Source organism: Vidua macroura, chromosome Z, assembly GCF_024509145.1.
Source record: "Vidua macroura isolate BioBank_ID:100142 chromosome Z, ASM2450914v1, whole genome shotgun sequence".
Classification (NCBI taxonomy): domain Eukaryota; kingdom Metazoa; phylum Chordata; class Aves; order Passeriformes; family Viduidae; genus Vidua; species Vidua macroura.
Window position 1 is genome coordinate 33,280,411 of NC_071611.1, and position 23,040 is coordinate 33,303,450.

The following is a 23,040-nucleotide window of genomic DNA, read 5'->3' on the forward strand; positions in this document are numbered from 1 at the left end:
ATCACCTTTAAGCTACTTACATGGTAGTCAACAGGTGTCACCAGAAATCAAAGGAATCACTCATCATGTTAAATTCTTTGAGATGTTTTTTTGTTCTCAGTACAGTAGGTTGTTTATATACTGAGTAGACTTTTTTGTTTCAGTAATGGCACTCACCCTCTAACTTACATATAGAATGTAGATTTGGAGAATTGCATATTTTATGGATTTTGGGGAAAATACATTTATTTGCCCATTTTTATCATGTTTTAAAACAAAATTTACTTTTTGTTTTGTTTGGGAATTTAGCATTATGTAATTTACCCACTTTAATCTATTGCTTACTCAGTTGATCAAAAGAAAGGGAGAAAGTGGGCATGGTGTTATTTGGTTAAAAGCTGGACTTGATGATCTGGGAGGTCCTTTCCAACCTTAGATTTTATGAGGAAGTAAAATAAAAAGAAAGTTGGATTTCCTGAGGTTATTGCTCTTGCAAATGTGTATTACCCGGCACGTGGTTCTTATCAGAAATAAGTTAGACCTGAATATAATTATCAGAAGTTTTGATGGCTTCTCTTGCATGACTATCAGTATAATGCAAGTTAATTTGTGAGAGAGGGAATTGGTAATACATCACAGTGTATAAATTCGGAGAGCTAGAATTTGTACTCAGGTCTCAGCTGCGATATTAATAACTTGTATATTTTCATGCAGAAATCTTCCAAAGTGTACAAAAGCTGTGTAAATGCAATCTCAAGGTATAATCTCATTGCCTGGAGATGCAATCCATTCAAAGTGTCCATTAGTGTCCCTGCAGTTCTTCTGTTCCCATTACCTGCATGAAAACTACTTGCATGAAATTTTTAACTCCCTAACCATGACAAAACCTGTGTCTATTCTTTGTCTTATCTGTAAATACTGACCACATTATAGTGCATAGAACAAGGCTGGAAAATCAGATACAAGCTGAGGTCATGGGGTAGTGGAAGAGGGAGGAGGGACAAAAGGCTGCCTGCCCTTAATAACTGTTTAGTCACGTAAGGGGCAAAGGCTTTTTCTTGAATGTAATCTTGGTTCAGTGTGGTTTTGTGGCAACTGACCTCATGGATGGAAGACTTTGAACTTTGTATATTTTTTAACATCTGTACCTGATGGGTAACCTCAGAGCCCTTCTGAGGTAGTGTTCTGAAAGAGAAATGTCTATAAACAGAATTAGGTAAGTGTGTGCATTGCATGATACTTAGGAAATTTGAGTTATGCATGTTTGGTAGCTTCCTCCATGCATGATTAGAAACGTTTTTTTTTTTTAATTTAACCACATGTATTTCTTGTTTTTGTTTCTTGTTTTCCTTCCCCCAACAGCTGGCTTACCCCTTGGTGTTCTAAACTTGGCCAAAATAAAACCGTATCAGAGAGGCTTTTTCTGTAATGATGACAGCATCAAGTATCCGTTCCATGACAGTACCATCACATCCACTGTCCTCTACACAGTGGGGTTCACCCTGCCCATTTTCTCTGTAAGTAGCTAATATATAGGGAGCTTTGGTGATGGGAGTAAAATGTATGCTTTCCAAGAGCTCAGCATTGTAAATGAGTTGAAGACAAGTCTATATAGGCAAAATCCCTTATATCTATATATATATCTATATATATATGCATGTTAAACGTGCTGTTGATACTGTTTGCACAGAAAATCTGGAATTTATCTCTAATTTCTAATTTCATTTGTTTTATGAGCAGAAAAAAGTGTATTTAGACTAGGCTTTTATCACTAGAGAGGAAAAATGTCTTCCAAAATGTTATGAAATAATTACATCTCTTGTTCAGAATGGGTTAGTCTGCTAATTTAAACACTTCTGATGTTAAAACTTGGCATTGTAATGCACTGCACACACCTATAACTGGTAACTGTTGCTACCATGTACTTTCTACAAAAATAAGCCTAATTTTGACTCAGAAGCTTTTTCAAAGCTTGAAAGTAATGTGATTACTTGTTAAAGAAGAGTGGGATAAAATGGGATACAGAGACTGAAAATCTAATTGCTTGTAGAAAAGAGGCTCAGTGTTTTAAAGACCACATGATTTTGACAAAGAACAATTTAATTCTTCAGTAGGTTTTTCTAACAATATTTTAAGCCTGCTTGTATCCCAGTTTTTAGTAAGGTTTGAGCTGATTTGGAGAGTCAAAATTTAACAGTGCAGAATAATCTTGAAGCTGAAGCTACATTGTATTTGTCCCTGCAGTACTTGATCAAGCCATGTGAAAGATGATATTTTATTATCTGATAAATGTATAAGATGCATTAATCAGTAAGAAGTATATGAAGTGGTTTAAGGATGGAAGACAGTAATTTAAAGCAAATGAGCATGCAGAACTTCTACATGCCTTACTCTGGTTTTCCCATTAGTGCTTATTCATTAAAGCTTCCATTAGACCTGTGCAATAAATAGGAAGTTGATACAACAAGTAATCACTAATATAGTTTCACTTTTAAGGAAAGTTTGTCACTTCGACAAGTACATATATCTTTAGCACACCTTTGGGAAATTTATTTTCCAATAGGTTTCCTGTGTACCTTGGTTGATATGGGTACAGGTGAACTAACAATTGCACCTCTGTGCACTTTTAGGCTTCTAAAGAAATGTTCTAGCTGCAGTTCAATAATCTGTTGAATTGCTGGATTTTTTAATTATCATTCATTTTTAGATTTGAAGGTGTTGCTGTAATATAAAGTCAATGGAGGGTGTGTTTTTTCCTGGCTCTAAAGCCATGGAGAAACGTCTGACTTAGAGGTAATGCACATGAAAGTCTACACATTTAAAGAGTGGTATGGACTATTATAATTTTAGATACCTTTGTAGTGAAAGTTACAGCTTAAAATGAGATGTCAGTAATTCCACTCTATTCTGATATTTTTCTGCTATTATACCTTTATAGGAGTTACACAGTGGATTTTCATTGCTTGTCTTTGTGCAGGAGGCTGGAGTTTATAATTGGAACAACCACTTCCAGTCTCCATGAGGAGAGGTTTTAAAAAAAAAAAGTTCTAGGGCATTTACAGTTGTTACTGTACAGTCTAATCAGGTCATTTGCTTTTCAGTCTGAATGTTTCCCAAACCTTAAAGCAACTGTTCGGTATAGTTAACATGTTCATCTGGCTATCTTAATCTCAGTTTCAGATGTACAGAGCTCTTTAGCCTCATGAAAGAGGTGAAAATTTTTCCATAGCTGCTGAAAACTAAGGGCTAGAGTAAGCTGTACAGCTAGGGAGTATGAGACATGGAATATTACAACTCTCCGAATTGAAAGTGGGTTCCAGTTGAATGGTTTCTCTCTTTAAGATTGCCTTTATTCAAAATGGACAGGGAAAGTTGATCTGTCTGGGAATCTGAATTCAGAATATTTTTTGTTTTGGTCTGACTCATTAGAGGCTTGAGACTTTTTCTAAGGCGGCTTAAGTTTTTGGAGGTAGTGTGTTCCAGATTCAATACCCGCAACAGGAACACAGCTCACTCACGAAAGACTTCTGGGCAATAACTCTGATTACCCACACCTAGTGAAAATTGTTGTCCTGACATGAGACTTTACTGAAAGGGATAGAATCCTCAATGAAGGAATTGATGACAAAAATTTCATCTAGAGTTGATAAATTACACTTTTGTACAGATTTTTCTTCTCTAATCAGACTACATGAAACATTATACTCTTTCCTAAGTGGTAGGACTGTTTTTAAGCATATGCCCTTGTTGCATGATGGGCCTGCTTGTCTTCAGAATGTAATAAGAAATGGCCTGAATATCTTGCTGTATAATAATAATTATAATACTAGAAGGTTTTGTTGGGGTAGGCCTGTAATGGAATATAAAATAACTTCAAAGAGAAAAAAATTCAACCCCAAAAAACCCAAACACACATAGATATTTTATTAATATTATTAATTATATTTATTAAGTCTCTTGTACATAAAAGAAACTAGGTTGCATGAACATGAATTTGTTTTTATGACATTTTATGAAGATTTACAAGATGTGCTAGAAACTCAGGAATCTTAAAAAGTAAATAAATACTCTTATGAATCATAATTCTATTTGTAGCCTGAACCATTTCTGTTGCCATTGCCACCTTTTATCAGGAAATAAAATGTCTGAGAAATTAATGTTTATTCTTTTCCAAGTGCCACTTCTTAATATGATGATTCTCAGTTTTCCAAATTGTTCTTTTTCTGGATGGGAACCACAATTTTTGTATTAGAATCCTTTGAGATTTAGGGTCAAACAAGTCTTGGTAGTAGTCTGAATCTCTCTAGATGGCTTAGGCCAGTGTCTAGAATAGCGCACATTCGTTAGATCTGACATTTAAGGAACCCCAGAAGATCTTTTTGATACTTCTATCTTACCAATTCTTTTAGATATAGATAGTAATTCTGTGTAATTTAAAAGCCATGACTAGGCATTGTCCATGGCTTTCAGCTCTAGGAACATTTGGAAATGTACTTGGTCTGGCATTTTTGTTCTTCAGTTGCCTGCATGAGACCAACTTTTTTTAAGTGTAAATGACAAATTAATGTCAATATCTTTTCTCTTTCAGTGAGGTTCCAACCATGTATATTTGTAGGTGTCCTGTTCAGTTTGGCTTTTCTGGTAACTTCATGTCCAAACTGATTTTTTTTTTTTTCCTCCAGTTACCTTGTTTCTTCAGACTGCTACCTTTAGTGACACTCATGCAGCTTGCCTTAGCTCCAGGGCTAGGTGACATGGTGGGAGGGAGAAGCACAGAGTAAGGAAAACCTCTCTGAAAAAAACATTCTTCTCATCAGAGCAACAGAACAATCTGAGAGTTTTTGAGTTTTGTCTGCTCCTTGTTCTAGGATTTCTGTCTGTTCCCTGCCAAGGCTTTGCTTGACAATTCTGTCCGAGAGGACGTGATGGACTGATGTAGAGAGAAGAGTTCAGAATTTCTAACTCAGCCAAAGGCCTGCAATGAATTTCTGGGAGACAAAGTAGTTCTCCACAACTTGTTGCTACCAAAAAACAAGTAATGCAAATACTGATGTTCCTTACAGGGAAGTGTTAGTTAGTAAAAGAGTTTTGGTTAAGTCACTCCTCTGGGATAAGCACTGCTCTTTGGACCTTCTTTGAGAGAAGAGAACATGATGGAGCCTGTAGGACCTAATTTCTCCACCTTTAACCCAATCAAAAGATATATGGGTAGCTAGGTTACATTGATTTCTAGGTAGTTTAAATGATAACAAAAAAAGGCTGAATCAAAACATTCCTAGGTTTGATGTCCTCTCTATCATGATGACTTCCTAAAAGGGATCTAGGTAGCTTTGCTCCTGTGCCAGCTTTAACATTTTAGGCATTTGGCTTAATGTTTTTGAGAATGTCTGCTTATAGCATGTGTAATAATGTTTTGACTGAAACTTTCCCTCCTACAGATTAGCACAATCATACTTTGGGGACAATTTACTGATTTCTTTTATGGCAAAAGAAACTGATCTTTTATGCTGTTTATGAAAGGGATGCATTTTGAAGGGAAACTTCTATTAGATTGACCAATATAAGCACTTACTGAGCTAATTTTGTATGTCTTCATGGACAAATGTAGTTACTGCAGTGATAGAGATTAATAAATCAGGGGATTAGTGAAACCTTTTGAAGATTGTTGATTAGTACATGTGCTTTTCACTTTTTCAGCAGTGTCAAAGCTTTATGACCCACTGTTACTAGTTTTGCAACTAATTGAAATTAAAACTGTTGTTTGACACTAGAGTGGACTTCAACTTGACTCCTAAGTTTCAGATTACTTGTAAGAGGTTTTATTATGCTCTGAGCAAGACTGCATCTTACCTGGTAAACCTCTTGAAAAGGTGCTCATGTTTTATCTTCATTGTGGTTTTTGTTGTCTTTATGGCATTGGAAACCTTTTAGGGCAATGCTGTTGAACTTCATAATCTGTCATAAGTTCTACTTGATATTCACTGTTCATCTTGTACTACTACAGATCAGCATTATCTCTGAACCCAATCTTATTCTGAGGAATAAACTGCTAATTTTTTGGTTCTTTTTAAAGCCAACATAGTAATAATAATCCATTGTTTAACTCTGTAAAGTTTTTATGTCAGGGTAATGCACTTTGAGTTGTTGAATTGATGAGTAATTCCTGGCTGAGATCAGTGCTGTGGGGCCAGATGTTGAGAAGTAGTAGCACCCAGCTTTTGGCTTCACTTTTTGATGTGTCTGTGGTGTGGATGTTCTGGTTGGCTTGAAATCAGATGAGAAAAATCTGAGGAGCACCATTTGCCTCTGTTATTTTTACAAATCACTCTTACTAAGTGCAGTTGTATTTTAAGTAAATAAACTGTAGCAACTTGCTTGTTAGTCCTGTGGACTTGTACTTTCCTCAGCCTTTCAGGTACATTTCTTAGTACAGTGATGGAGAATGCACATAGCGTCTTGAGTAAGACAGTTGGCATTTTGACAATGGGAGGAACTCCAGACAAGGGCTTTTAAAGTGCTGAGTGAAGCTTGGTCACAGCTATGAGAAAGCCAAGCAGTCACACTGGTATAGGGGGTGTTTTAAAGTATTATTTAGAAGAGTATACAAAAGGCTAAAAGGGAGTATGGAGAAATGTAGGTAGAGGGAGTTGCAACTTACCCAAGTCTTGTAGTTTAAGGAAAAAACCCAAGCAGTCTGTGGCATAGATTTTTCTTTCTCTTAAGTCTGATACACAGGTACTAATATTGTACTGTTGACACTTAGGACTGAGGCCAGAGACTGGAGGGGGTGTCAAAAAAGGGAAGCAACTCGACTAGGAACCAGAGACAAGCAAGAGGGAAAGTAAGGCAGAGAGTGTTCCTTGTTGTGCTGCCTTGTCTGTTTCCCTTCATCTGGCTCACATTATTGTACCTCTTTCTCTTCTGCCTTGTGAAGGGAAATGCTCATGCAAAGAGATGATTTTTACCCACCTTTTCAGGAGAATGCTGAATGTCAAAAAATGGAACCATTGAACTTAGTGATCTGTGGAGTGATGGTTCATTTCTTGGTAGGTACTCTCCTGAACTCTAGAACTCCTATGAGAAATGGAAAGTAGCCTTGTTCTTATACTGAGGAGAAGCCAAAGTCTTAATTTAGTCTGCAAAGAGGTTCTGACACCCTACCCAACCTTCACAGAATGTGAGCAGTAGTATCAGCTCAAAAGTTTTAACTAAGCTTTCACAAAACATGTGTTTTTTCAGGCAGTATTTCTAATGTTGTAATGAATACTACGGATGTTTTTGCTGATGGAATTAGTAGTGAAATAGCTACAGCATATTTGGGGAAAATGTTAACTTCTACTTTGTATCTGAACTTCTGGTGTAAGGAGACTTAAACCTCAAAATATTACTTAAGCTTTTTAAAAAATAAGTCTAGGTATCCCTTCTAATTTAAAGCTACAGCAATGAAGTTGGCAGCAGATAACAGCACAAAAGTGGTGGCAAGTTTTTTCAGCTGCTGGGAGAAAAGACAACAAAGTCTTTTAAATTTTGTTTTGTTTCAGAACTCTGGAGAAAGAGCATTACTACCCACTCCTTAAGCACAGATGTTGAAAGCTTTGTCAGAAACATGCTCACTGTTTCCTGGTGTTAGTCACATCTGTTCTTATACTAATCCCTGTGATAAATGAGGAAGATGGAGAACTCAGGCCAAAGCAGCTTTTTTTTTTTTTTTTTAGAAAATCTCATTGTTTAGATATGTATATTCCAATGTTTACTTCAACCAAATATTAAGAAACCAAATAGTTATGAGATTGGAGAAAGAATCCTGAAATGAACAAATAATTCACCTAACAGTGAGAAATGAGCAGTAGGAGTAAGTGCTCCTTGTCCTTTGCAAGGAAGGAAGATGTCAGGTAGAGCTCTCTGAGAGTCTGCCCTGTTCAGTGTAGTCATAAATGCCCTGGAGGAGAGAGCATGTGTGCAGTGAGGCAGCAAAGTAAGGAACTCAGAGCAACAAATACAAAAGATGGCAGAAATATAGCTGGTGAAATACAGCATGGATAAATGCCAAGTGATATCCATCCTGAGGAGAGTGGGAAGGATGACTTGAGGGAGGTGTACAATCTGATGTTCTCTTCAGGGTGGTAATGTGTCCAACTTTAGTGTAGAGAACAACTTCATGCCCAGTGAAGAAACCTAAGCAAGATTAGAAATCTGGACAGAAATAGACCTGTGTTATACAGGATATTTATGGGGAAAAACCTAACATAATCAGTCAGAAATCACTCCACCTTATGAGGAAATTTAATCCATTATACTGTATGAGTCACACTTTTGGACAAGGGTATAGTAATTGTTTAAAATATGTAGTCTTATCAGTTGAGCTACTTGTGTTTCTACTGCATGTATTCTGACTGAAACATTTCAGAACCTGCATTTCTCCCTATACCTTTATTACTGATTGTGTTTGTAGTTCCTTAATTATTGGCTGCTTGTTGGATCAGTATTGCATTTTTTTAATATCTACTCTATATGCGCTTGGCTGATTTACAGCCCTTAGACTCTGTTGAACTATGCAAAACCAAACTCTTGTTTTTGAGGTAATAAGGAATGTATCCTAGCAGTCCTTCTCTGTCTTCACTTAAGACAGATGAAATAAAACCAAACACATTGGCACATGCATTTGCCAATTCTGACTGAATACTATGTCAGAGGAAATTACTTGTCAAATGGGTTAGAAGTGTTAATGCCTTTGAAAAGACTCGTCTAATGGTCACGCTATTATACTGATACACAACAACCACAAGAAGTACATTATTTTCTCCCTGCTAGTTTGAACTGAGAAGCTCCCAAGTCAGAGTTGTTTAAGCTTCAAATGCATGACTCTGAACTCATTACTGCACAAATTTCCATATGTTCTCTTGCCTCAGTCTTTAAGGGTTGTTTTGCAGGCAGAACTGGCTGGCCTTGATCTTCCACTGTATCGAAGAATTGCCAGCCCTGTCAGCAGTACATCTGCTAGTTACTCATTAAGAATGCATATGCACTGCATAACACCAGCTTGTTTGCTTTATCCTTGAGATTATCCTACAGGTAACTTCTTCCCAGCTGTATAATTCCTCCTCACATACATGTTGTCATTTTCCCTTTAGGCAATTTCTTCACTGTATTACAGCTAGCTTAGAAGATGAAGTGTACATCAGGGAAGCTTTTTGGAATTGTCATATGAGAAGTATTCAGTAGAAAGCCTTTACTGCTCCTCTGCTGTTTCCACTTCTTTATTAAAAGGAGTACTTAAATTCCCCAATTTCTTCTGCTTTCAGGGAAAATTGAGCAAAATGGGTATTCGTAGGATATTGCAGGACCTTTCTTTTAACTGAATGTGGCAACGTGACTGTGGTAGATGAGCAGGATTTCTTCTCACAGTGATCTGCTATTGAATCTTTGCTACTTTTTCTTGAGAAACTGCTTCAGATGTTTATGTGAATAAATCCACTGTCAAAGTCCAGCACTTCCTATAATACAGTAAACATTTTTTTCCTCAGTTGTATCTATGTAAAGACATTGACACTAGTGATGGTGGTACCATTATAAAGACAAGTATCGTATAGTATCTTCAGTCATATCCTGTCCACCTGTACCAGGAGCTTCCATGCTTAAGAAGTTGGCATGATGATGCAAAAACTTATCCCTGTCCTCTGAAATTATGATATCTGTCAGGATAAAAAAGTTACATGTCTATCCCAACAATAGGGAAACTCCACTGTTTTTCTTGGTATAGTAAGAAGCTTTTCCTCTGTATCACTTAATGACAGTTGTTCTGCTTGCAGCAATGAAAAAGCTAAACTATTTTTTCCTGTCCCTTTATTGTCTTAAAGGGAAACTTCCATTGCAGAAAATACTTAAGTTATGTATTTCAAATAATTTTGATTTTAGAAATGAAAACACCTTGAAAACCCACAAAAGCAGACTTTGATTTATTTAAAACAGAACAGAACCCTTGGTGTTGTGAGATGGTTCTCTTACTGGTTTCACATGCCAGAAACACTTGATGCCCCTCTGGTTTGACTTCTACTTTTCTGCTCTTTCCCATCAGTTAATAATAGTGAAGTCAATCCATGCATGTTAAAAAGAAGTAAATTAAGCCTGCTCCATGGAGCTTGTTCTGAGGGATTAGGTATTGGCATTGGAGGATACATTAATCCAGAAAATATCAAAAGCCCCTACTGGCATGGTTTTTCAGGCTAATGACTGCTGTGAATTGAGGCAGAGGTAAATTACAGATGCTGTAATTCTGTGACTTCAGTTTACAGTTTAACAGTGTGAAGTTAATCTGATCAGTTTTACTGTAATCTGATTTTTAGAAATTAAAACTTTTCTCTCAAGCTTTCATGAAGCATGTATCCTTTCAACACTGAAAGGTGCTAGAGCAGCAATAAGATAAATGACTGGTGGAACTACTTCTTGAATCTATTGTGCAGTTGGGGGAAATTGAAGAAAGACTTGTTATGTTTAGTATATATTTCAGTGCATAGCTCTTCCAATTAATGGCTACTTAATGGCTGCCACTTAGATACCCAGAACTTTTAAGACTCAAAGTAAAGGAGGTGGAAAGAAATTATGAAAGAGAAGACAATAATTTTATTTTAGCTCTTCATACTTGCTTACAAAACAAAAACAAACCTGGAGTTGTTTGGTATTTTGTTTCCATGATCTGGATACAGGAAGGTGCAATTATAGGCTAATTACATCATAATCTCCATATTGCTGAAGAATGAGCACGCACATTTCAAGCGGCTTCACTCAACGTGGAAGAACACAGATCATCACTGCATGAGGGACTTCATTCCTGTGATCCACACACCTTTTTATTTCTGATTTAGTAGATGGAAATTTACATTTAAAAAAGCTTCCCCCCCAAATAACCCCATCATTCTGAAAATTTTCAATCTCTCACCTTGAGAAGCTGAAACATCCAGGTGTGGGTTAGAGGAAATGAGGAGTAAGGTACCATGACACCATTATTGACAGAGCAGGTCTTTAATATGGGAGATGCAGTTAGTGATTCGATGTCAGTGACATATAGCTAACTATAGTCTACATATAGCTAACTATATAGCTATATAGCTATATAGACATATAGCTAACTATAACCACGGGTGTTTGTGGCAGTGTGCTGAAGCTGTGATAAGGTTTTTTTGGGCTGACCTTAATTTTGTGAACAACTGCTTTATTGTGATAATCAAAACTACCAATTCTAAAGAAGTAACCATGTAAATAATTAAGAAACTCCTATCTGTATATGCCTAATTCTCTACATTTGGAGGTCCAAACAATGCATTTCTCTCAAGTACTCAGTCTGGAATATTGGTGTTAATATGTGTGCAGGGCAAATTATGAATTTTTCATTCCATGTGTATTTTGTAGGTTAAATGGTGTTGGAAACATCACAGCATTATGTTGACAAGTCACCTTCCCTCACCATGGGTGCACGTGCTTCTGCCTCAACCCTGATCCAAGTCAGCTAAATACTAAACAACTGATGGTGTATTGTGACATCTATCACAAAACCAACACAAGGGGAGAGAAAAAATAATCCGCAGTGTTTTTCAAAACACTGATATTCTTCCTGTTAAGAGAAAGGGAGAGGAATTTTTTCCTAGTAGGAAAGACTGTGTTTTTGCACTGTACTGCAGAGTCCAGCTCCCAGGCTCTGTGCTGGCTAGTATCTGACTGGTGCAGTGTTTTGGTGAGGCTCTGGCTTGGCTCTTAGCCCATTCTGCTGTCCTCCTGCTTTGTTGGTGTGCTTGGATGGCTTCCAGAGCTGTGTCAGTTGTCCTACTGGCATGGAATTGGAAACAACCCCTCTTAACAATGACAGTGGTCTTTTTCTCGCACTTTTGGAGGGGAGGCTTTGCATGCTATTGGTTTCATGACAGCAGCAGTACAGAGGGTACCTGGTTCTTTGCAACAGGCTTAGCTGGAATGCTTGGGCCCACATGATAGACCTATATATAACTGCCTGATCAAGGTTGTGTCATTCATCAGATCACTTCAGGGAAATGATCACTTTTTGAGCCATTATTTGCTCTTTTGTTTTCAAGCTGAAGTATTCTTTTAAGCACTTTATGGTGTGCAGAACAAAACCGATAGCAAATTGTTAGTAAAATCTCAGTTAAATCACTTGTGATGGTCCCAGAAGTCAGGCATAGTTTGGAGGGCTTAATGGGTGGAGGGGAAGAGGATTGGAAAGGATCCTAGGTCTCTTCCCTAACAGTTCTCTTGATGGTTGGTATCTTTTTTTGTTCACTTCTGCTCTTTACATCTTTAGTTTTATTTGCACATGCTCATTATGGGGCTAGCTGGAAAGGGAGAGGTAAGCTATGTCTTGGCACAGAGGTCTTGAGGAGAGAATTGAGACTGCAACAACATTTACTTCTGCTGGGAAGGAAGGATGGAGACTGTTTTTATCTTTCTGATCCTTTAATGTTGGATGGGAGTGTTGCCTCCAGATAATTTTTGTTGTGTAACTTTAAAGTGGTAAGCATTTTATGTGCAACACAGCTGAATTTTGAGGATAAAGTCAAGGGTTTTTATGCTACTGGGCTCTACATGCCTAAGCTAAAGAAGATTATTTTTTAATTAAACATTCTTTGTAGTCCTCCACTGCTTGTTTTCCATTCAGCCATTTCTTTCCAAGAGATCCTGTACACAGAAGAGATTGTGCAGATGTTGTATGTGTGTTAATGATGAGAGAACAGGATTTAGAAATGGGATTCTATCAGTTTATGGTAATTTGCATCCGATTTTGAGTTTTTTGAAAAAGCCTTTGCTGTTCAAGCGACTAATTTTGGTTTGTGTTGTGGGTACCTTGACATGCAATAGTGTGCAGCATTGTGCAACATAGTATTGTGTCCTGTAGGTATTAGATTAAGCCAAAGGCATCCTCTTTGGTGGAAGAGGTGGGAATAAAATCTCCGTGCCTTGAGGCTGTAGGTCCTTCTAGGAAGATATCCAGTGTGTGAGGAAGTAAGGGAATCGCATGCATGTGTAATCTCCTTTTCTCCATATTCCTGAAAATTCCCTCTGCACTTGCACTCCCTCGAAAACGCCTCCTTTTCTGCTTTCATGAAATGCAATTTATGCTCTTCTGACTTGGAAAGCTGTCCAGAGAAGGTGTGCCGGTGCAACTGTTGCTCACTGGAACATAAATAAAAATTTGATAATTGTGCCGGTAGCAGCAGATTGAGCACCTCAGTGGTTGTCACTGAACTATTTACTCAGTCATGATTTTGGCATTCTTTCACACTTGAAGTGCCACAAGCATGAAGATGAGAGGAATCCTACCTTGTTCTCCTTCATTCAGCAATCCTTCCTGGAAGCTACAAAGTCAAGGCAGTAGTCACTGGCCAAGGGAAGTGCATAAACATCTAACTTCCTGCATGCCCATTCCTCTTTATGTACTTCTCTTTGGAAATGTGGGGGTATGACCATTGCCAGTTTGTTTTGGTTTTGTAATGTATTTTGTATTCCTTTTTGCCAGCTGGCTTGCCTTTTGCAATTCTCAGTTCACGACGTACCCCCTTCCAGAGAGGCGTTTTCTGTAGTGATGAATCCATCCGGTATCCATACAAAGAGGACACCATTTCTTATAAATTGTTAGCAGGAATAATTATTCCTTTCAGTGTAATTGTTGTAAGTTAAATTTTTCTTCCTTGCTTTTGATTTCAGTGGGGGCGGGGGAGAGGGAGGAGGGGTAATCTGTTAATACAGGTTTACAATACTATTCTGTAAGATTTCGCAACCTTAACATAATGTCCTTAGGCCAGGTGCTAAAGCAGTAGAAATGGTGGTCTGGCAAGAATAACTAAAAGGTTTTCTTTAAGTGAAGTCAAACAGCTAGAATTATAGAACAAAAAAAATAATACCTTAGAACCTTAGAACTATGATGGCTTAATTCCATAATCTGAGAGATAAAAATTTCTTACCATATTTGTTGAAAATAACACTAATGTGTTGTGACTGTCAAGTCTTTATTTCAGGACCTGCTACTTTCAGAACATCATTGTGCGTGACCTATTAAGTCGTCATTTTTTATCTGCCACAAAATCTTTGGGAATACTTCTGTGTGTGGAAGTGTAACAACAAATACTAGCCTATTTAAAAGAAAGATTATGGCTTCCACTCAGATTTTATCAAAAGCATAAATAGAATAAAAAGAATAAAGAGGTGTGGAGTTTTTCCCTGGATATTTCCCTGAAGGTCAGGATAAAACTCAGGGCCCATTTGTATTTAAATACTGCACCTAACCTGGCTGAAAACAGGCTACTTTTCTTTTTTTTCTCCTCTTTACACCAGATCAGTGAGCTGGACAGATTGTCTCTGTGACTACCAATTTGGGATCTCTCTCTGACCACAGCTCCTAGCTCAGCTGAACTGTCTCAAGAATATGGGGATGTTCTATCCCTAGTATTTAATTATATGTTGTCAGCTGAGCTAACCTAATATCTTACTATGTATGGACAAAAGTTGAGGTCCTGCTATTACACTGTCTGTTGCCACCTCCTGTGGCTTGTCTGAGCCAGGATCAGCTTGTGAAATTCCTTAGCCTGGCAGAAAACAGCAGCTTTCCTTGACTACATGGAGTGCAAATGGCTCTTGGAAGAATACCAGTGCTGGGGCAAAAAATAGCTGGGATGTGTCCTCATGAGCAGAGGGGACAGTTGGACCTCTTCAGTTTCCCATTTCGCGTCCTAAGTCTGCTGGGACTGCACTGCAGTTCCTACAGGGGCCTCGAGATCCCTGTCCAGATGTGCTAAAAAGCTTCAGTCTCCACTGATGATTCTGTTGGGTGGCATCCAAACTCATCAGAGCCACACTCTGAACAGAGTTAAAACTTTCTTATGCCAAATAAGATTTTTAGGCATATAAATATTTATCCAAGTATATTTAGGAGCCAAAAATGAAAAGGCATAGCTAAAGGTAATCCTCAGTATTGACCAGCTGTTTCTCTGGGCTAATGGGTTTCAGTCAGGAGGGATATTATGATAATCTAACTCTGCTTTGCATAGGGACTGCATGGATTTTTATCAAGGTTTCAGCATAAAGGTCAACTTTCAGCTCATATTTGCTTTTGGGTGGATTTTTTTTTTTTTGCAAGTGTAGAAATATGTTCTGAGAATTAAAGCTGTGAATTGCCTGGTTTCCCTCTTCTTGGAAAAGCTGCTTCAAAAACTTACAGAAATGCTTCTGAAGCAGATGAAATTTTGGGGTGGGGGGAGGTGTTTCTGTGTTTCGTTAACTGGCAAGTGGCTTATGCTAAAGATCCTGCCTTTAAGATAAGAATATTTTTTTCTCACCCTATTACTACCTTTGGGTAGTCAATATTACCTGAGAGCATCAGTGCTTGGTCACAATTGAAGCTCATATAGCTTATTTCATTTCTAGAGCAGCTAAAACAGCTGAGTGAGGAAGAACAGAATAGAGCATGGGAAGATTGATGTATTGCTCTCAGTACTTGGCTACCAGCCATTTGCAGCTCAGGGACCTCCTGAGTCAGAAAAGGCTCCAGTAAATATAGTTTTTGTAATGGATGTATTCCCTTTGAATTAATCCAATCTCCATTTGAGCCATATGAATATTTAGCTAAGTTAAGTTTCTTTTGCAATATCAGGGAATAACTTTTAGTTGTGAAATCAGGCTTTTCTGTCAAGATTACTTCATAGTCAGACAGTAAAAGCAAATACTGGTATGCTTTACTCAATGCTTAGTCAGATTATTGAAGATGAATATTCTTTGATGTCTGTCCAGTGTAATAATTGCACTGACATCACTGACATCAGCTAATTTTTTGGTACCTGAGATAAGTGACCTTCTTGCAGGTTTTGCAGCAACGTGATTTGAAAGGGATTCATTATTTACCTGTCATGGCTATTTCTGCTCCGACATCTTCCTTAAGAGGTTACTTTCTGGATTAGGTGTCTATGTACTTTACTGAAAACTTTCTCAGTTTTAGTCCATGTTCTGGTATTTCTCTGCTTCAGTCCATGTTTGGGTATGGTGGAAGGTGTAAAGCTTCATTGTCACCCACCTGGCAGTATTGTCTGTTTGCCTTCTTGAGCAAAGCCTCTGACAAGCCATCACTCCATGTTCCTGGGTGGCAGTGTCTAAGTGATGGCTTCATTCACCAAAGCTCTGCTTTGCTGGAATCCAGGACCCAGCATCCCAAGTAACAGACAGAGACATAATTTTAATTTTTACATGATTTTTCAAGGTAACTTTACATATATACATCCAGTCCTCCACACATCTGATCATCTGTATTAACTGATCCCTTCTGTACAGAATGGGACCAACTGGTTCAACATCCAAATTATCTGTAGTGAAGTTCTGTATTTGGCATAAGGATGTACTTTCTGCAAAGGATGAAGTTTCAAGAAAACAAAATTAGGTGTGCTTTCTTGCCAGCACTTGATACATGTATCTTGGACATGTAGGGTGAAAAATCCTTGGAAAGACCTCAGGAAGACCTGTCTTTCCCTACCCTCATTAGTTTTCTTTTCTCCCTAAAGGATTTAATTTCCATGAGGAATAGGAAATTTCTTGGTTGAAACATCTAGCCTTTCAGATCTGGATATAAAGTTTCAACCCTTCAGAACAGTTTCTGGTTTCATGAAAAACCTAATAAGCTTTGAAAAATTTTACTCAGTAGAAGTTAGTCGAAGAAGACTCAATGTAAAATGAAGTTTTGCTGGAGAAAATGTTTCTAATTGGGGCCATACCAAGTAATAAGGTTAAATGTTATTCTGAGAAGGTTTTGTTTTAATAGGTATTCTGAAAATGATATGATTAAGTTCAACATGAGGTAGGGTAAAGTAAAAGGATGTTTCTGTGTGGAAGTGTTTATAAAGTTGGACATGGTTACTGCTGACTCTTGGAAAACTTAAATTTGCAGCTTAATGTTTATAAAAAAATAGTTTCTGAAACTGTATGTGTGGGTATTAACAAAAATAGCATAATACTTTTCTTTTAATATTAATAAAAGATATTAATATTTAATATCTTTAACTTGTTCTCTGTATTTCTTTTTCAGATAATCGTAGGAGAGACTCTCTCGGTCTTTTATAATAATTTGCACTCAAATTCGTTTGTCAGAAATAACTACATAGCCACTATTTACAAAGCCATTGGGACCTTCATTTTTGGGGCAGCTGCTAGCCAGTCGTTAACAGACATTGCCAAGTACTCCATAGGTAGACTGCGTCCTCACTTCATTGCTGTGTGCCAGCCTGACTGGACACGGATAAACTGCAGCCTGGGCTACATTGAGAACTTCACTTGCCATGGGGACAAAGCAAAAATCAATGAGGGAAGGTGAGTCTGAGTAACCTTGTATACTTGGTTGTATAACATATTTGTTAACCTGGGGCAATGAGTTTGGTAATGCTGCTGCAGTCTTTGTGCTTCTCCTAGAATAAATTGTAATGAATTTTAAACATTAAACCCTGTCTAGACCCTGTTTTTTTTTTTTTTCCAGTTTGTGAAAGCTTGTTATATTAATGTATGGATAAATGCCTAATTGTGTGTTTGTTTCTGCTTATGGGAGACTGTCTTTTTTTTTCCAAGTCAATTGGCTTTTATTTGTTTCTAAAATGTTAGCATCCCAACGAAGAGAAGAATTTGAAATCTGCCTTAGAAATTGGATATAGAATAGCAAAGGAAATGTTTTAGCTGTGGCATGAAAGCAAATAAAAACTGCACATCCATTTAAATATATTCAGGACTATTAAAATCACTCTATCAATTTTTCTCATTATTAAGAATTTTTTAATCTTGAATACTTACCTGCCAGTTCAATTGCAGCAAGATACTGTGTAAACAAGAATAAAGCCTCTGACACTTCAAACTTTAGTGCTATAAACTCAGTGTTTGAGTGCTACTTGAAATGTTAGAAGTAGGCTCAGAATAATTTGGATGGCTTGAGTGACATTACCTTTACGGAGACCTCTTTTTCCAGAAGTTCTATATACCATCTTAGTTAAAACATCTCATTTTGTGTAGTTTTTAAGTAGACGTGTGTAGTTGTACTCACTGTCCTGTGTGCTCCTTTGCTCTTCTGGCATGTGTTCCCTATAATTTTCCAGTAGCATGCATGGTATTTTTCAGTAGCTGTAGGAAAACAATGAAATGCGAATGGCTCTTGGTGGTAGAGGAGCAAGTACATAGATAGGCAGTAGAACAGTACACTGAGTATGTGTGGCAGGGGATACAGGAGTGGCTTGTTAGAGAAGCTGCTATGTCCCACAGAGCCAGTGCCAGCCAACTCCAAGTATTTAGTTTAACTTCTTCAGGAGTCTTAAAGTGCTTCTTAAGTGTAAAGAGGAGTGTGGGGAAAATTTGAATTGGTTGTGATGACTGAAATGGTCCTGAAATAGTATATCTGGGTTTTGGAGATGCTGGAAAAACAGGAGTTAGCTTATGCTTAAAAAAAAAATAGGTTTTTTGTGTATGAGAATAGAATGGGGGAGCAATGGCATAGTGATTGCTTACCTTGTATTCTTCCCTGTGTTTTGACATCTCAGACTTCTATACTGGAAGCAAGATTTTTTTTTCATCTCTTTACTGATCAGCTATTAGTTTGTATTTCCTACTACTGACATGTTCCCCTTTTCTGTGGCTGCTGCGACAGAGTGATAAGAGAGGGGGCTCTCCTGTTCAGTCAAAGATTGCCTTGAAATGCTCACTTGAGCATGTACTTGCTTCTGGGGCTTCTGCTATCAGATGAGGCTTTTGCATGCACAGGAAGCTATAAAGAAGAAGTTAGCAAGTGGTCAAAGAAGGGTAGGATAGTTTAAGTTGGGATATTGTCCTGTAGAGGTGTTTGACCTGCATGCACTGATCCAGTAAATCTTACAGGATTTCTGATATCTTAGGCCCTGTGCCCACACACAGGCCAAGTGCCCAAGGGCATTAACCTTTCAGTTAATTGCCCACTAAGAGGAGAGAGGTGGATTGCAGGGAGTTTTTTACAAGAAGCTGGAAGAGGTCAGTAGTCTCTCAAGCTGTAACCCAGAGTTATTTCTGTATCAGTTGACAAAATTATTAGTGGCACACACAAGTACCATCTACTTTCGTTTGCATAGATTAAATAGGCAGGTAGAAATGTAAAAGAATGAAAACAGGACAGTCATAGTGTTGCATGAAAAAACATGTTCTGAATTGAACTTATTATTTCTCTATAGTAGTGAAACTTGAAGTTGCATTTGAATGTTTTTAAAGATTCATGCTTGATTGTACAGTCAAAAAAGATAAATCTAATATTTTATTATTTCATTGAAAACAATGAGAACAGTGTAAAAATCCCTTGTGTGTTTCCATTATTCATATTGTATTTTGTGATTGGTTATCTCCTCCGTTCTCATTTTTTCTTACAATTTTTTACTAATCAAAAGTATAAAATAGTTTTGCTATGGAGCATCCCCGGGTAGATTAGACTCCTTTTTCTAAAATAGGATAAGTGTGTGTGTGTGTTGAACAGATGGGTGTAAGATGGAAGCTTCTAAAGTATACTTTGGAAATGGTACAGAACTTAAGTAATCAATCTGTGCTTCCATTTCCTCCTTAACAGTAAAACTGGAAGAAGAAACATTAGAAGTAGTTGATTTTTTCCCACTTGAAGATTAAGGAATAAGCTGTAGCTGTGTAAGTTCTTTATAGTGCTGGGATGTGTATGTTTGGTTCAGAGTGAGTTCAAAACACCACTTGTAGGAACTTCTGGAAGACTAACCTCAAGAAAACAGCCTGTGTTTCTGGAAGCCTGTAAGTTTTATAGTTGGAGGCTGAGAATGTTTTAGGCCAGTATATTGCATATTATGTTGCAGTACTGTTTCATGTAAATCTGATGATTCCAACTCTTTGCATATGTCTACTATGTTATAACATGGGGGCATAAGAAATAGTAATTAGTTTTTATTTTCCAGTGGTAATAAGTGTTATATGCTTGCCTTATCAGGAATATAAATCAATGAATTTAGGATTGATTGTCTAAAAGAGTAAAGTGCCCGTGAGTTACGGTTAGTTTCAGTAAGGTTTCTGTGAGAAATGAGCCTCACTCTTTAAAAATTATTTTAAAGGTCTAATAAGGGACAAAAGGGACAGTAAACAGTGCTGGGTGCATAACTGTAGCTAGAGGCACACCAGTTAATTGTAACAACTCTTCTTATATACCTTTCCCATTGTATTGGTCAAATACATATTCATAAAAATGATACATATTCAAATATTTCTTTGAACTAATTTATGTGTCCTGGGAATTCTTTAGCTTGGTTCAACCCTTGACTTGCTTTTTAGAGTACATGCAGTAATGTGTATTGTATTTTTGAGAGTCATGTGTTACTTCCTCACCATGGCCTCCATTTCATGTTTTCAGCAGGCAACAGTTATCGGTAGTTAGTGGCAGGAATCCTTATCACATCCATTCCTTGAATGCAGGCAGTTTTAATTATTTCCACAAGTACTTTCAATCAACATTAGCTATTTTTAACATTTTGTGAAAGCTAAAACTATAATATAGGTTCATCATACTGTTCACAAACTAAAATATCATCTATAAATGATGTTCTGGGAATGCAAGCTACATAGGGGCCAGAGCATTGGCCACAAAAAGCTGACAAATTATACTATATCAAAAGCAGTTAAATGTGATAACAAACTGTACTATATCAAAGTCGTTAATAATAATTTGCAAAGCCAATACATAATAGCAAAAGCCACTTCTACTACTTCATTATTTAACTAACTACTTCATTATTTATAACAGTTTCACTTTTCTAACCTGAGGTTAATAAAACTATTTTTGAGGACTGCAGCATCTTGTTTGCTATGCATCATGCTGAAAGCAGTCCTTTTCAGGTTTAAATACCTTAGGCTCTCCTTGACAACTTTTATAGTACGTACACACTTTGTTTTGCTGAGCCAGCAGCAGTAATCAGAGGATCACAAACACAGTGTGCTTAGTAAATCTGATTCATATTTGTTGAAAGATGCATGTAAGAGTGGGCACGTATACATCCAAGTTTGTAGCACTTAAAGATCTCTAAAATACGCATGACAATCACTGGTTATATAAAAAAAATCTAGTTAAATATTAACATGTACTTTTTTTCTATGCCTCTTTGTAAGGCACTCCATTCCTCAGGTGGTGTTTGGCATTTAATTTAAGCTAGACACAGAAGCTTGCAATGAGCTACTGTATGGCACTTTCCTGGGGTGAATGACTTGTACGGAAGTACCATCTCGAGCTTTTATGGAGATGTTGCTAGGTTTGATGTCAGCTGGTTTTGTGTAGAGCTGTGTAGTATTCCTTCTAAATAAATATTAAGAGCAGTAACTCAATAAAGATACCTGACCTGGCTTGGTTTAGTTACAGAAAATTAAATTTGATACAGAAGTACAAGTTTTAGTGTCTACAAATGGAGAGAGATCAAAGTCATGGTGTTCTGTTGTCACTGGTGCTTACAATTAGCATGTCACTTTTAGTGTACTGGTATATACTTTAGTGCTGCTGAATTGCCTTTAGGGTACTTTCCTTAGCACCTATAAAGATAATGACTAGTCAGTTGGCTGTTTCCACTTTCAAATAGGCAAAGCAGGGCTCAGTAAAGTAGGTAGGTGTGCCAGGCTATAACCCTGATAAAGTGGTGGTGTGAGTGAGCAGTGTTTACTAATCTCTTTGGCTTTTGCAACTTCCATTTTTACTCTGCTTCCTTTTGTTTTGGCTTCCCACTGTATGCCTTTGCCTGGCCTTGAGTGAATTGGCAAAATACCCAGATTTCTCAAGAAGTAGGTATGTAGGACACATGATGTCTTCTCCCTTGGTTAGCAAAGGCATATTTCCCAAATAGGTTGCCATATGTCCTGATCGTTAGCTTTCCTGCATCCAAAAGACTGAACAGAAACCACAGTTGTTCAGCAGCAGCTCTGAATTAGTATTTCAGTATTCCTCTGGTGAGTATATTTTGCAGTAGTTGCTGGTTGTCTTAAATGAGTGTGTAGACAGTGAGGCTTGGGAGTCTAGTAGTAACAAAGGAGAACATCAAGAGCTGCTCTTTTCCTCTAGTATGTGGACACTTGATCAGTCTGGAATAGACTTATTTGTTAGCATTTGGCAGAGGGGGAAAAGAGACAACTTTATAAGGTATTTGTTCAGTTAAGCTGAACCAGGACAATATTGTGCTTCAAGATTTCAAGACAGTGATAGTGTGCCTTCTGACTCTTATCACTGGGATGTACTGAGCCATGGTGTGGCAATATTAACTGGTGGCTCCCAACTCATTTTGGCAATCAGGAATTGCTAATTCAACATTGGCTGCCTTTGTGTAGATAAGCATTTGTAATCTTTAGGAAGCAGGATTTGGAATTCAGGGAGCACGCTTGAGTAGATGGATCTGAACCTGGTAAAGGTCAATGATAGTTGTCATCTTAAGCAAAGAATTACTATTTCCTCTTGGTTGTAAAATTTAATCTCAAAAAGATTAAATTTAAAGATTTCAACAAAGTATCTATTGATAATTTTTGAGGCAGTTGAGAACTGAGTAGTGATGATAGGTGTTTCTCTCCAGTTTTATTAAGTTCTTTCTACAGGAAACAAAAACTAAAACAACTAAGGCTCCCTAAGCCTTCCCAGCAAAGGAGTTAAAAAATGTACAAAAATGCTACAAAATCTACAAAGAACCCCCCAAACCAAACTTCTGGTATTGACAAGTTGTGTGTCATTCAAAGAATATTTGAATTAGTCTTATTTAATTTTCAAACAATGTAGCAGGTGCTATATACAGCTTACAGTATTTTTAGAACTTAATTTAGGATTGTGCTGTCACTTTGAGTGTGTATAAATATGTACAATTTTATAAACTTGGCAGCACAAACTGCATTTTAAAGCATCATGTAAAGGTCAGGTGTATTTAATCTGATACTATTTAAACTTATATTTTATCGACAAAATGTTAAAAATAAGTAGTGTAAGCATGAAGTGTGCTGTACTGTTACTCAGTGTCTGCTGAATAATTTCACTGGGATAATAAA

The 23,040-nt window shown here is 37.3% G+C and overlaps 1 protein-coding gene across 3 annotated transcripts in view; it reads left to right on the forward strand.

The window, feature by feature from the left end:
* PLPP1 (phospholipid phosphatase 1) overlaps positions 1–23,040 on the forward strand; it is a 64,586-nt gene that overhangs the window by 15,116 nt on the left and 26,430 nt on the right. The window contains exons 2-4 of one of the 3 annotated variants that reach the window (XM_054003970.1): positions 1,342–1,496; positions 6,914–7,025; positions 17,051–17,331. In XM_054003970.1, coding sequence (XP_053859945.1) covers positions 1,408–1,496; positions 6,914–7,025; positions 17,051–17,331 — 482 coding nt within the window. In that variant the 5' untranslated portion in view covers positions 1,342–1,407. Of the gene's footprint in view, positions 1–1,341; positions 1,497–6,913; positions 7,026–13,501; positions 13,654–17,050; positions 17,332–23,040 lie in introns of all 3 variants that reach the window. The other 2 variants (XM_054003969.1, XM_054003968.1) reach the window with 2 other exon arrangements.